Below are 14,951 nucleotides of genomic sequence, written 5' to 3'. Positions count from 1 at the left end.
GATTAAAGTGTTACCAAATGTACTTATAAAATGACTTCATTAAATTTATTATTATTGTGTGTTCTGTTCAGAGCCTGATGAGTCAGGTTGTCAGGAGGAGCCAGTAGCTGTGCTGGTACGCCAGAGTGAAACACGGGGACAGTGGAGACCAGTACGGGACTGGGATTCTGACTGAGATGTGGAATGGGACCAGAAGTTATATCTGCAGGTGTAAACGCTGGACTGTGGTTCTGCTGTTCCACAAACATAAGCAACAGCTCTTCAGAAACACCTGTGTGGGGGATCAGTGGGTTCTTGTGTTCAGTCTGATGGATGGGACGGGGGTTTATCTGTAAACAAGTTTCAGGACAACGCTACCAAACCTGGAGGTGGTCTGCTCAGGTAACTTGTATGATTTTGTTATATAGACCTTAGTGGTCCCTAATACTGTATCTGAAGTCTCTTTTATATCGACTTAGTGGTCGCCGCCCCCCCAGGTTAGAGCAGAGCCCTAAATATTACAACATCCACCCCTGGTATAACACGTTTTACTTTCCTCACTTTAACAAAATAAAGACGATGATGGTTTAAGATTTTAGATTCTGATATGTGGTCTTCATTTTTCATCCAGATTTGCTGGCTCAGCCAAACATCTCCTCTCCACCCCATTGGACGGGGTTTCTGAGGCCACGCAGCAGGGACTGCGAGTGCTCATGGGCTCCGACTTCACCATCAGACTGCTCCATCCTGCCCCAGTACCCAGGAGGCCTCTTCCAGTTCATCTTCAACACCCCCGACCCAGAGCAGAAGAACTACACCCTGCCAGCTGTCAATCACTCGGCCCACTTCCTGTTCTCTGCTGCAGACCCCACCCACCGGGGGGATACGCTGTGTTTACTACCTCTATGTTTTCTCCCATAACTTCTCTTCTGAGAGCCGGCCGCTCCATCTCACTCCGCAGGTAACGTTATAGACAATCTAGATCAAATGACTGCATGGAATACATGCATCAGATATTAATCTGACTAGATTAGATAAACAGTCATGAGGTGCCAACTGTTTTCCATGTTTTAAACACCACCATGTTTCTGCTACTGGTCAGAATAATCTCCTGAATGAAAGGATGGATAAAAGCCTTGCAACATGGGACGAAGTATAACGTCCAAATGAAGGTGGATTTAAGGCTGCTGAAGTCTGTTTAACCTTGTGTTTGTCCTTCCGGGTTAAAAAATTGACAGAAATTTGACATTTTTTTCCCTTTTTCAGATTTTTTTTAGTTTTCACTAACACCACCTTACTAGTTTTACAGTACTTTTTGGAATTTATGGTCAATAACCCTCATTTATATGGAATTATACCTAATATTTGAGTTAAAAAAGCAGGAATTATGAATTATTTTGACTAATAGTCAAGATCAGAGGAATGAAAGTGATCATTTGTATTTTCAAAGAGCGTTGTATGGAATTCTGTCCATTTTTTTGTGGTAATTTGGTTAAAGAGAAACTCATATTTCAGATAAAGACATTTTTTAAAGGGGTCAGATTTGACCCAGTGACAACAGAAGGGTTTACTGCATTTTAAATTTGCATTTATTTGTTGATTAACCCGATTTAGTTTGAATCAGCCGGTTTATATAAACTATTTGACTGTATGAAAACACATTCAGCGTTTATGAGCGTCCATCAGAATGATTGTAAATGTGTTTCAGCCTCTGTAACACATCTGGTCATCAGACTGGTGGTCCTGGTGCTGCTGGTCCTCGTGTCCGCTGCTGCCCTGTTTTGCTACGTCAAGGTACTAAACACACACACACACACCCACACCCACCACTATACACTTCTATGTATCAATTTATGTAGGGCCTAATACTGTATCTGAAGTCTCTTATATAGACCTTATTGGTCCCCTAATACTGTATCTGAAGTCTCTTTATATAGACCTTAGTGGTCCCCTAATACTGTATCTGAAGTCTCTTTTATATAGACCTTAGTGGTCCCCTAATACTGTATCTGAAGTCTCTTTTATATAGACCTTAGTGGTCCCCTAATACTGTATCGTGAAAGCAAACTGTAACATCAATAAAGAGAAAAACGACATAGTAGAAGCCCTTTCACATAGTAATTGAATAAAACTGCATTTCTAGAAGAAAAAAAAATATCACCAGTCATGATGTTGTGATGGTGGACACCCTGGTAGATATGCAGATATTCTGTCTTTTTCCTTTCATCTGCTGTAACGTGCTTCTTCTATAACTTCTGTCATCTCTTCCACTAATTCCTCTTGTCCCGGCCCAAGCAGCACTCAAAACATCTAATTAACCGGCCCAGGGTTTGACAGAGAGACTGAATAAGATCCTGATATAAAAAGAAGTAACATCTGAACTGGCCTCCACGCTGCTTTGTACTGGTCACTGACCCTGTGTTGGAAGAGCAGCGCATCTCTTCTGGAGAAGAAACGGTTTCTAAGACATTTCCTGTCATGTTTCTCTAGGCCAGCAGAGGACAGACGCCAAGACCAGAGGACAAGATGGAGCTGGATCACCTGGGTGGTGCTGAGGACCTGCTGGGTGAAGAGGCAGGAGGAGCGCAGGGCCCAGAGTAGGATCTCCCAGCCAGATGGAGGACTCGGCTCTCACAGCCAGACCAGAGCAGTTCAGGCGTGGGATGATATCAGGAGGAGCTTTCCTAGAGAAGACCCAGACAGACACACAGCTACATCAACAAACCTTTAACCCTCGTGTTGTCTTCACATCGACCGGTTTTTCTGGGTCGAACTTTTAACATTTTGATGTTTTTTTTCTAAGCTTTTCTCAACGTTTTTGTAGATTTGTTTTTCCAATATTTTTGGGCACTTTTATTATGTTTTTGTATTGTTTAAGTTTTTTTCTCACATTTACCAATGTTTTTGTCACTTCTTTTAAGAAGTTTTTGTCACCTTTGGGGATTTTTCTGATTTGTCTGGTCACTTTTTTCAGCGTTTAAAAAAAAAGAAAATGTTTTTGTTGGATTTTTCTTGCGTTTTTGAAGCTTTTTACATCATTTGTCACTTTTTTCAACGTTCTTTGGTAATAATTGTGATATAGAATCCTTTTGTAAATGGGTCAATGACCCCGAGGACAACTTGCAAGGGTTAAACCATTGCAAAGGAACAATTATGGAATCCCATTGTACATTTGGGATTGTTTTCTGCATTGAGAAATATTGCCCCCCCCCTCAAAGAGGTTTTATCCGGGGTCTAAAGGAAAATCCCCAGCGCTAACACATCTTTGACTTCCAGCTGTCAACCCCCCGTCTCTAATATAGAACATCAGCATTACATTAAACAATTTTTATACTGTATATATGAACCTGTGTTGCTGAAATAAATTTGAATTGATAAGGATGATTTTGATAATTTGTTGTATTATGCTGTCCGTGTCTGATGAGACGAATTTGTGTTGATTAAACACACTGTCCTTCCAGGTGACGTGATGTGACTGAACTGTGAAGCTAAATAAACGCAGCCTTGCCCCCATGTACTCGGCCTTGTTATCCTTCTTGTTATCCAATTCAACAACTTAATTGTATTTATACACGAGCGCCATCTTGTGGTCACAGGGAGGAACTTCAACACCACATAAAGTCAATCTGAAGGAAACACTGGAGCTCGTCAGCATGGGACACAGTCAACAGAGAACTGGACTACAAAGCAAGATTTTGTGCTAACAAGGTAACTTCAGGTTCAACCCAGGGTGTTGTGCATCACTTGTTACCGGGTTAAATCATAGTGGTAACTAATGCTGAACACCTAACCTGCCAGGCAAACCCGGTTCCTTTCAAGATTCAAGTTATTCTGAGTCCCTCCCTGAACTGAACCGGGTTGTGCGAGTCACTTGAGTCAGCCTTGCTAGAGGAGAGCCCGAGCCGAAGCCAGCCTGCAATGTTCCAGACTGTCTGATCGAACTACTGCATGTATACACCAAACCTACAGTAGGCATGAATTTGAATTTGGCCTTGTCCGTGGGATGTCGGCCCGTTCTCACTCCTGCTTGGTCTTCGGCTCTCAGAGTCCCATGCTGAGACAAAGTCTGGCACGTGGGACCGGTTGAAGTCGCGGGAAACTCCGGTTATTGGTCAAACTTGCAATTAAGTTGCAGTGATTGGTCAAAAATGCGACTCACACCCAAGTCACGGTGATTGGTTGAATTTGCGTGACTTGGCATGATCGTGACATCGCGAAAAATCTTGGAGGGACTGAATCGACTCTCCTAAACACTCGAGGTCAAATGCCTAACCCCAACCAATCAGGGCCCTTGGTGAGGTCCTAGAGGAATTTGGGACACTAAACTGCAGGACCGCTGTTGTTAGGGTTAGTAAAGCTGGGTAACTGAAATACATCTAGAGCATGCTGATCTGGATTGTAGTAGGATACAGGTCTCAAACTCAACCAGAAACACAACTTGTGTGCATAAAAAACACAATAAAGTAAATCAACTTACAGGACGCACACATCATGGCTGGCTGGGGGGGAAAAAATGAGCAAGGTTTTATTTCTAGCCTCTGATTAAGTGGATTGATTTCACCTGAAGGGGGCGGGTCCTTCTGAAGGAGCGTTTGATTTTAACTCCCTGCCTCAGGTGTGGTCAGGTGGCCTCTGTGGTGAGCGTTGGAAGGCTTCAAAAAAGCAAAAAAAAAAAAAAGCATTAAAAACAGTATCAAAAAAGCATTGTAGGTATATGTATGTATGTATATATAAATATACATACATAGAACCCACACACATATATATATATATATATATATATATATATATTTTGATGGGTAATTTTGGGGCGTCTTATTCAATTTTATAGTATTGTAAAACAAATGGAAGTGTTGTTGAAATAGTATTGAGTAAAAGTCGACATATTCCAGTCTGTGATTATCATCAACATCCATTCCTTTAATTTTAGTCTCAATAATTCCTAATTTCTGCTTTTCTAACTCAAACATCAGGTATAATTTCCTATAAATGAGGTTTATTGAACATAAATTCCAAAATAACTGTAAAACTAAAGTTAATAGGTTAGTGTTACGTAGTGTTGAAAACGTCAAAAAAGTGACAAATATCAAAAATGTGGGAAAAAACAGAGAGAAACGTAAGAAAAGTTAAAAACGTCGATAAAAAGCATCAACTAAATTGTTAATTTTCAATTTTGTCGGGAACACAAGGGTTACATTTTTTATTTTTTATTTTAATAATTATTTGGTTAACCTACTAGAATATCTGACCTATTAAAGAGTGTCTTTATATAACCGACCTTGTGGTTTTAAGGAGGTTTTAAAGTCTTTTACTCACACCAGTGGTCCCCTTTGAGACCGTGACCCTCACACAGCCCATCCCAGGCCTGGTGCCCTCCAGGTCGGGCTGGGCGATATGCAGAAAATCACATTTATGTATTTATTTGATTAGGAATATGCACATTAATCAACATTTCTGTACATGCGCCAGTGTTAGCCTATCGGCTATTTTTCAACTTAGTCAAACACTTACAGGAGGAAGCTGGGGCCAGTCTGCCAGCAGAACACCATGAGGAGTGTTGGGCCGGAATGAAAGAGATCACCGGTGGGGGCAGAAAGGACAAACGCAGGGAGCCAGGCGAGAGCAAACGATCCTAAACTTCGACTTTCAATAGGTTTTAGCTCACAGCCATCCCCTGCCCCGTCGACTACCGCTCCACCAACCCCCACAACCCCCTCATTGCCTCCTCCCCCCCCCCTATTTTGTCCAACACCCCCCTCCTCACTCCTCAGCATCCTCCTGCGTCAGCCTCTCCCCCCCCCCCACTACAGCACTTTCCCCCCCCCCACTGACAACTTCAGCTTCCCCCCCTGCTTTACAGTTCACACTTGCCAGGTGATAGACAGCTGAGAGTCTACACCAGCGCAAAGGCTCTGGCACGGCGGCATCATCGCCCAAGTTCCTGAAACCTGCGCCAGTCAAGCTGTCTGGTTTTCTCCAGTACCTCTTCAACCTTGACCTGAAGCCTGCAGAGGGCCGCTTTTGTGGAATACTCCTGCCTGTCCCGGGATCCCCAGACGTCGACTCCATCTGGCCTTAAGGAATATACCGCCCATGTCTCTTCACATCTCAGTGATGAAGGTGCTGAGAGGCTGGTCTTGGCCTACCTATGCCGCAGGTGAGTTCTTCTCTGACCCTCTACATTTTGCCTCCAGCCTCGACTTGTGAGTGGCTGACGCTGTCCCCTATCTTCTGCAGCTAGCTCATTTTGCCCTTGATGGTGGTGGCGGCACGTAAGAATCACATTTTTTTTGTTTCTCCATGCATTCCCACCATCCGCCTCAGCTACTTGGTGATAAGCTGCGGGGATGGGTGGCGGTGCGTCATAGTCTCCTGGATCACTGACTAACCTGACAGCAGACAACAGTTCGTCCTCTGGCCGTGTCTGTCGGAATGTGGTGGTGAGTGGTACGGGGCCCCACAGGGGACTGTGCTGTCTCCTTTTCTGTTCACCTATACACCTCAGCTTCATTACAACTCAGAGTCATGTCACCTACAGAAGTTTTCTTCTGATGACTCTGCATTGTTGGTGGAGAAGGTATGGACAGGAGGGGGCGTACAGGCACGGTGTGACTTTGTGGAGTGGTCTGGTAAGACCACCTGCGCTGAACGTGGATAAGACCAGAAGGGTGGTGATCGACTTCGGAGGAAGGGAACGGCTCCAGCAGCCCCTATGCATTCGGAAGTGACGGGTCAGGTGGAGGTTACGATACCTGGGTGTCAACATCGACAGCAGGTGACTGGAAGGTCAACAGCACTGCTGTTTACAAGAGGGGATAGCAACTCTATTTTCCTGAGGAAGCTGTAGATCCTTCAAAACGTGGTGCAGCATGAGTTGGAGACCTTCTACCAGTCTGTTGTGCCAGTGCTCGTTCTCCTCCTCATCTGCGGGGCAGCAGCAATCTGAGACCAGCGATACAAACAGACTGAACAACTGAATCAGGAAGGGCTGGCTCCGGATCGGCTGCACCGGCCACATTTGAAGCTGTGGTGAGAGGAGGTCGCTGAACGACTGTTATCTATCCTGGAATAACCCGGCCCACCCTGCTCACCCCACACTGGGTTCCAACAGAGGAGCAGCTTCTCAAAGAGGCTCCGACAGTTTAAATGCCCGCACGGACCGCTACAGGAAATCATTCCTACCTCAGACAATAACTCTTCAACACGTCTCCCTGGTGGTAGATGAGACTCTGAGACACCACATACTACAATCGGCACTCGGCACGACTGGTCTATTTACAAAGCTGCACATTTTTTTTTTTTTTTTTTTTTTTTTTTTTTTTTTTTTTTTTCCATTGTATATACTTAAATATACTTGTTTCTTACATGCTTTAATTTTTTATTCTTATATTTCGGTGTTATTATAAATTATAGATTATTTCATGTATATTGTATTTATGTTATATTTTGTGTCCTTCTGACCACTGTAATTTCCCATTTTTTTGGGGATCATAAATTATCTATCTATCTATCTATCTATCATCTATCTATCGAGTCTACCTAAATATCATATCCTGACAAATACTCATGTCCGAGTAGGATGATTTCTGGGTTGACAAATGGTGCTCAAATGTGTTTGATAAACTATCAATCCGATATGTTAATTTAATGACAGTGGGGTGAAGGGGAATATCGAAACCGTGGGAAGTTGAGACAGTGCCCTCTTTACTCTATGCAGCTTTTTAAAACCGGAAAAGACACACTTACTTACATTTGTATGATATCCAAAATCTACGTCGATATCTAGTCTTGTTATGAATCAACAATATATATTGATACTCTTACATCTGGTAAGGATGCCTCCGGGGTGCCTCCCTAGGGAGGTGGTCCAGCATTCCGCTGGGAGTAGCCTCGTGGAGACCCAGGGACTAGTGGGGGACGTCCAGCTGGGAGGAGGCCTCGGGGGGAGACCCGACTATGTAGAAGGACGTGTCCCAGCTGGGAGAGGCCTCGGGGAAAAGACCTCAGGACTATGTGAGGGCGTCCAGCTGGGAGGAGGCCTCGTGTGGGAGACCCAGGACTATGTGGAGGGGCGGCCAGCTGGGATGAGCCTCGGGAAGACCCAGGATCTAATGTGGATGGACGTCCCGCTGAGGAGGCCCTCGTGGGAGACCCGGACGAGGTGGATGGATTTCCAGCGGGGAGAGGCCTTCAGGAAACCCGGACAGGTGGAGGGACGTCCAGCTGGGAGGAGGCCTCGGGAAGAACCACTAGGTGGAGGGACGTCCAGCGGGAGGAGGCCTCGTGGGTAGACCCAGTGACTAGGTGTGGGACGTCCACGGGCTAGGCCCCGGGTAAGACCCAGGACTATGTGAGTGACGTCCAGCTGGGGAGGCGGCCTCAGGGAGACCAGTACTAGGTGGAGGGACGTCCAGCGGGAGTAGGCCTCGGGTAATAACCTGACTAGGTGAGGTACTCCAGCTGTTGAGGAGGCCTCGGGGGGACCCAGGACTAGGTTGACGGGACGTCCCCGTTTATGATGAAACATTACAAAGTGCACTTGAACTGGCAGCTTCCTGGTAGCGAACCTGAGAAAACCATGAAACCTGTAAGGAGATTAAAGATAGAGATGAACCTGCACCATCTGAGGAGAGCTGAAAGACTTGATGAGGTCAAGAGACCTGAAGACGATCGAGAGGCAGGGACACACCAACTGGACATGGTCCGTGTACTGGTGGTGTGCATCGTTGCTGTCTGACTCAGGTCAGGACTTCACCTGTTTACAACTACAGTACAGCTGTCCTGGATTGTTGTTTGTTGTTTTTTTCTATTACTTTGATTATTTTTAAAAACTGTCCATTGTTTCTGGATGTTTGATTTGAGAACGTGCGCCGCTTGTTATCGTGAGTGCAATAAAAGTTAAAGCCAAAAAGTACTTTAACCGTCATGTTGTTTTTGCTTCAATTGACACCGTTTGAAGTTAATTGTTTTTGTTTTTCTGTCAAAAAAAATGCCGTCGAAAAAGCTGAAAATATCAACATTATAAATATCAAAAAGCTTTGGAAAAAACACCAAAAACATAAAAAAAGAACCCACAACCTTAAAAAAGTGACGAAAAATTTTTTTTCATGGTTGACGGGCAGACAACACAAGGGTTAATAAAGTGTGATTGGAGGCCGGGATGGGAAACCAACCTTCAGGCGACAATAATTTTTCAATGTGTCTATTAATATTTCAGTAATAATACAGCGCAGAATGTGGTTTAGATATTGGCAGAATAGGAAGAGTCTCCCCTTTGTGTCCAAAACCCGATGGATGGAATTTCACCAAAATTGGTACAGGTGGTCTGGGGGCGAGTAGTAACCAGGGTCTGAAGTGTCATATTGATTGGTGCATGTGGGCGTGGCTGATTTAGCACAAAAAATATTTCTTTTCTCAAATTAATGGGGGCAGAAACTAGCTAGAGACATTAAAATGTTTACCATTACGGATGGGGATGTGGTAATGTGCCCCGAAAAATGTGACGATTTGGCCTAATGGTGACGCTATAACTTGGGCTTTAACTTTGAAAGGAAACGCCCTTCACACGCTGAGTCCAATTGATTCAAACGTCCATCTCTACGGAGGACCAGACGGTTCAATACAAATACATCAGCAACAACGAAGATGAGTATGTTGATGACAGTAAGGGCCGGCTGATGAGCAGGAGGTATGTATGTTTGAGAAGGAAGTGAAACATGGCTAATTCCTGGCTAATTATGATTACTGTCGCTATGTGGTTGTCCCAAATAAGCAATAAGGGTCAATATCTTTGTACTTTCATAAGTATGCATAATCTGCCATTTAGGCTACAAGTTTTGGTTGTGTGTGTGTGTGTGGGGGGGGGGGGGGGGGGGGGCTAAGACTGAGGACATGCAACAAAACCATAGACTGTTCAAATGGTAATATACAGTCTATGAACAAACCTTTTACATAAAAAGTTACATGTAAATATTCAGTCCCACAGCTCTTATTTTTTATTTATTTTATTTGTTTATTCTATATGTCTGTCCGAAAAAAGCCTTGACTGAATCAAGTTCCATTTTTGAGGCAGACTAACCTTCGGACATGGTAGAAGCTGAAATCACATTTTAGCGGTGGTAACAAGGACTGGATTGGTTTATGAATCGAGGGCCGGGCTCTCCCGCAGACATCAATCCCTTTGAGGTAAAACCCGTCACATCTATTCTAGTAAGTGAACGGTACTGCAATTATTGAAGAAACATTCAGTGATTACAAGATGTCACTTGACTGGCCGTTCCTCTGTTAGCAAAACGAGAAACCACCCAGAACCTGATGAGGAGATTAAAGATAATATAGGAACGCAAACATCTTAGAGCTGGAAAGACTCGTATAAGATCAAGAGACCTGAAGACGACAGAGAGGCAGGGGACACACCGACTGGACATGGGTCGTGTACTGGTGCAGAATTCCACCAAAATTGGTACACATGGTCTGGGGGCGAGTAGTAACCAGGATCTGAAGTGTCATATTGATTGGTGCATGTGGGCGTTTAGCTTTTTTTAGATGTAAAAACTTCATATTTTGTTATGAACAAAATCTTAAAACTGGCATTATGTAGTCAGAAATATTTAATCGTCTTTATAACTACACCATAAGGATATCGTATAGAGCAGGGGACTTCAACGTTTTTTTAAGGCAAGGACCACTTAACTTAAAGGTCCCATGACATGGTGATCTTTGGATGCTTTTATATAGACCTTAGTGGTCCCTAATACTGTATCTGAAGTCTCTTTTATATAGACCTTAGTGGTCCCTAATACTGTATCTGAAGTCTCTTTATATAGACCTTAGTGGTCCCCTAATACTGTATCTGAAGTCTCTTTTATATAGACCTTAGTGGTCCCCTAATGCTGTATCTGAAGTCTCTTTATATAGACCTTAGTGGTCCCCTAATACTGTATCTGAAGTCTCTTTTATATAGACCTTAGTGGTCCTAATACTGTATCTGAAGTCTCTTTTATATAGACCTTAGTGGTCCCCAATACTGTATCTGAAGTCTCTTTATATAGACCTTAGTGGTCCCCTAATACTGTATCTGAAGTCTCTTTTATATAGACCTTAGTGGTCCCTAATACTGTATCTGAAGTCTCTTTTATATAGACCTTAGTGGTCCCTAATACTGTGTCTGAATCTCTTTTTATATAGACCTTAGTGGTCCCCTAATACTGTATCTGAAGTCTCTTTATATAGACCTTAGTGGTCCCCTATACTGTATCTGAAGTCTCTTTTATATAGACCTTAGGGGTCCCCTAATACTGTATCTGAATCTTTTTTATATAGACCTTAGTGGTCCCCTAAACTGATCTGAAGTCTCTTTTATATAGACCTTAGTGGTCCCCAAATACTGTATCTGAAGTCTCTTTTATATAGACCTTAGTGGTCCCCTAATGCTGTATCTGAAGTCTTGTCGATGGGTCCTGGAGTGTGCTCTAGACCTACTCTATCTGTAAAGTGTCTTGAGATAACTCTTGTTATGAATTGATAATATAAATAAAATTGAATAGAAATTAAAATTGTCACAGGATAGGCACCAAAACACAACAAACCCCTCCAGCCAATCACAGACAAGATGGTTGGGGGGGGAGGGGGTTGGGGTTACCGACAGTAAGTCAGTCATGACAGTTACGGAAACACGGGGGGAGGGGCAATCTTACTGGGTGTTTTTTTGGAACTTCATGACAGAAGTGACGTCGTGCAGGAACTCAGAGCACCTTTAAGGATCTGAATACAAAGACACATACTCTGTCTGAGCATATTGTGATGGAGATTGTGCGTGCAGCTCACAGCGACCGACAATTACATTTCTTGATAGCCGTAAAACTCTCGTGGCTGCAGTTAATATAACGAGAGGAGGTTTAAAAACCGTCAGTTTGTGTTTCGATGGCTTGTTTGAATAATAACTGTAGAAAGTGTAAATGTCTCTGCCTGACCCGTCCAGAGCAGGACACATTTTTCATTTATTTTTTGTTTCTTTTAGGATTCCTCCCAGGTTTCCAGACAGAGGGAAAAGGTAAAACGGAGAAACTAGATATAAATGAAGAACTACACAGGAGATTATTTTACTTAAATTACTCTCTTGTTGCAAAGAAACTCTCACACACTGTCTGACTTGATAAATTTATAATGGTTTTTAGGTTTAGTACCAAAACTAACCAGTTCTTAAAGTTATCTTTACAAGTTAGAGTGTGCGGGAGTTTCTTTTAAACCTTTGACCTACTCGTCTCTCTCCTACTCACCTGTCTCATGCAATAGATGTACCAAATATTTCTCTGTCCTAATTACTCCCTCACCTGTGTTCAGATATTGGTGATATGCGGTTGATGGGAGGATCCAGCCGCTGTTCTGGTGTGCTACGGATGAAGAGCCAGGGAGTGTGGAGAGATGTGGAGGACTGGAGCTGGAACCTGAAGTCAGCAGACAGAATTTGCAGACATCTGGACTGTGGCTCTGTGGTTCAAGCTTCAACAAAAAGACGTTCAAAACCTTCTAGCAGAATCCCACCTTCCTGTCCCGAGTCTGGACCTAAATTAAAGAAATGTTTAACAAAGAGGTCCCAGGTTGAGGCTACCAGTTTGGAGATCATCTGCTCAGGTAACAACCATCAGTAACACAACAACACAAATTCCAAAGAAAGCTCAAATGTAGGTTTGTTGTTGAGGCTCATGGTGAGTTCATCTTACATCAGCTCCCAGAGGGGGACGGTCTCTGAACTGGCCTGTAACAACGCGTTATGTAATAAAAACTTATTAACTAAAATTTCAAAATGTAATGCATTTATAATTCATTATGTAATAACAATCACATTGGTAAAAATTTTCACATTAGTATTAAACAACGTTACAGAGCTCCCGTGACCCCCAGGTGGAAGTTGTAGGTAGATGATGCAGAGCTCCGTCAACAATCAGTAGTTTGTAGTTCAGGTTACCTGATGAAGGGACTTGAAGGGGACCTCTGTCTGATTCTCTCTCTCTGTTCTCCAGACTCTGTCAGGTGGTGAATGGGACCCAGTGTGTTCAGGCAGACTGGAGGTAAGTCACCAGTCTAACCAGACTGGTCCTCAGTGTGTGAAGAAGACTTGACCTGCAGGATGCAGAGGTGGTCTGCAGGGAGCTTGGCTGTGGGGCTCCTTCGGTCCTCAAGGGGGCGCTCTATGGAGACATGGAGGCTCCAGTGTGGACCAAAGAGTTCCAGTGTAGAGGCCATGAGTCTGGCTCTGCTGGACTGTGACAGCTCAGATAGAAACACCTGCTCTTCTGGTAAGCTGCTGGACTCACCTGCTCAGGTAGAGGAGAGGAGCTGTAGCTTTGAGTTGAGTTTATTTTAATAATGTGACATGATCTATTTTTACTATTTACTCTTGTCTGCTCAGAGCCCGATAATTTCCAGTTGGCGAGAGGATCCAGTCGCTGTGCTGGTGAACTGGAGATGAAGAAAGATGGAAAGTGGAGTGAAGTGGATGTTAAAGATTCTCACTGGAACCTAAAGGCAGCAGATGTAGTGTGTAGACATCTTGACTGTGGCTCTGTGGTTTCAACAGAGAGGAAAGGGACGGGGTGGTTCACAGGAATGTGGTGGATTAGCTCAACTTGTCTTCAATCCAAGTCTGCAGTTAGGGAGTGTATATTCACAAAGACATACCCTTCCTATTCCTTCCTGGAGATCATCTGCTCAGGTAACACCTCACCAGGCAACACTCCCCAAGTAGTCCCCAAGTACTGTATCTGAAGTCTTTTCTATAGACTTTAGTGGTCCCCCCCCAGGTTAGAGCTGAGCCCCAAATGTTAATGTCCGCCCCTGGGTGAAACACGTTTTACTTTCCTCACTACACATTACACACATTACATTCTTGATATGTGGTCTTCATTTTTCATCCAGATTTGCTGGCTCAGCCAAACATCTCCTTCTCCACCCACATTGACGGGGTTTCTGAGGCAACGCAGCAGGGACTGCGAGTGCTCATGGGCTCCGACTTCACCATCAGCTGCTCCATCCTGCCCCAGTACCCAGGAGGCTCCTTCCAGCTCATCTTCAACACCCCAGACCCAGAGCAGAAGAACTACACCCTGCCAGCTGTCAATCACTCGGCCCACTTCCTGTTCTCTGCTGCAGACCCCACCCACCGGGGGGAGTACCGCTGTGTTTACCACCTCTATGTTTTCTCCCATAACTTCTCTTCTGAGAGCCGGCCGCTCCATCTCACTCTCGCAGGTGACGTTATAGACAATCTAGATCAAATGACTGCATGGAATACATGCATCAGATATTATCTGACTAGATTAGATAAACAGTCATGAGGTGCCAACTGTTTCCATGTTTTAAAACACACAATGTTTCCTGCTACTGGTCAGAATAATCTCATGAATGAAAGGAAGGAAAAAAGCCTTGCAAACTGGGACTAAGTATAACGTCCATATGAAGGTTTATTTAAGGTTGCTGAAGTCTGTTTAACCCTTGTGCTGTCCTTCCGGGTTAAAAAATTGACAAAAAATTGACATTTTTTTCCCTTTTTCAGACTTATTTTAGTTTTCACTAACACCACCTAACTAGTTTTACAATACTATTTGGAATTCATGGTCAATAACCCTCATTTATATAGAATTATACCTGATATTTGAGTTAAAAAAGCCGGAATTCAGAAATTATTTTGACTAAAAGGTCAAGATCAGAGGAATGAAAGTGATCATTTGTATTTTCAAAGAGCGTTGTATGGAATCCTGTCCATTTTTTTGTGGTAATTTGGTTAAAAGAAACTCATATTTCAGATATAGACATTTTTTAAAGGGGTCAGATTTGACCCAGTGACAACAGGAGGGTTTACTGCATTTTAAATTTGCATTTAGTTGTTGATTAACCTGATTTAGTTTGAATCAGCTGGTTTATATAAACTGTTTGACTGTATGAAAACACATTCAGCGTTTATGAGCGTCCAT

The 14,951-nt window shown here is 43.5% G+C and overlaps 1 protein-coding gene across 3 annotated transcripts in view; it reads left to right on the top strand.

Moving 5' to 3' along the window:
* The window catches only part of LOC116704613 (scavenger receptor cysteine-rich type 1 protein M130), a 50,798-nt gene that overhangs the window by 20,981 nt on the left and 14,866 nt on the right, over window positions 1-14,951 (top strand). Inside the window, exons 2-3 of one of the 3 annotated variants that reach the window (XM_032540223.1) lie at window positions 11,999-12,031; window positions 12,322-12,612. In XM_032540223.1, coding sequence (XP_032396114.1) covers window positions 11,999-12,031; window positions 12,322-12,612 — 324 coding nt within the window. Of the gene's footprint in view, window positions 1-11,998; window positions 12,032-12,321; window positions 12,613-13,390; window positions 13,694-14,951 lie in introns of all 3 variants that reach the window. The other 2 variants (XM_032540222.1, XM_032540221.1) reach the window with 2 other exon arrangements.

Source organism: Etheostoma spectabile, chromosome 16, assembly GCF_008692095.1.
Source record: "Etheostoma spectabile isolate EspeVRDwgs_2016 chromosome 16, UIUC_Espe_1.0, whole genome shotgun sequence".
Taxonomy (NCBI): domain Eukaryota; kingdom Metazoa; phylum Chordata; class Actinopteri; order Perciformes; family Percidae; genus Etheostoma; species Etheostoma spectabile.
The sequence above is the reverse complement of the archived record's forward strand: the minus strand, read 5'-3'. Positions and strand labels throughout refer to the sequence as shown.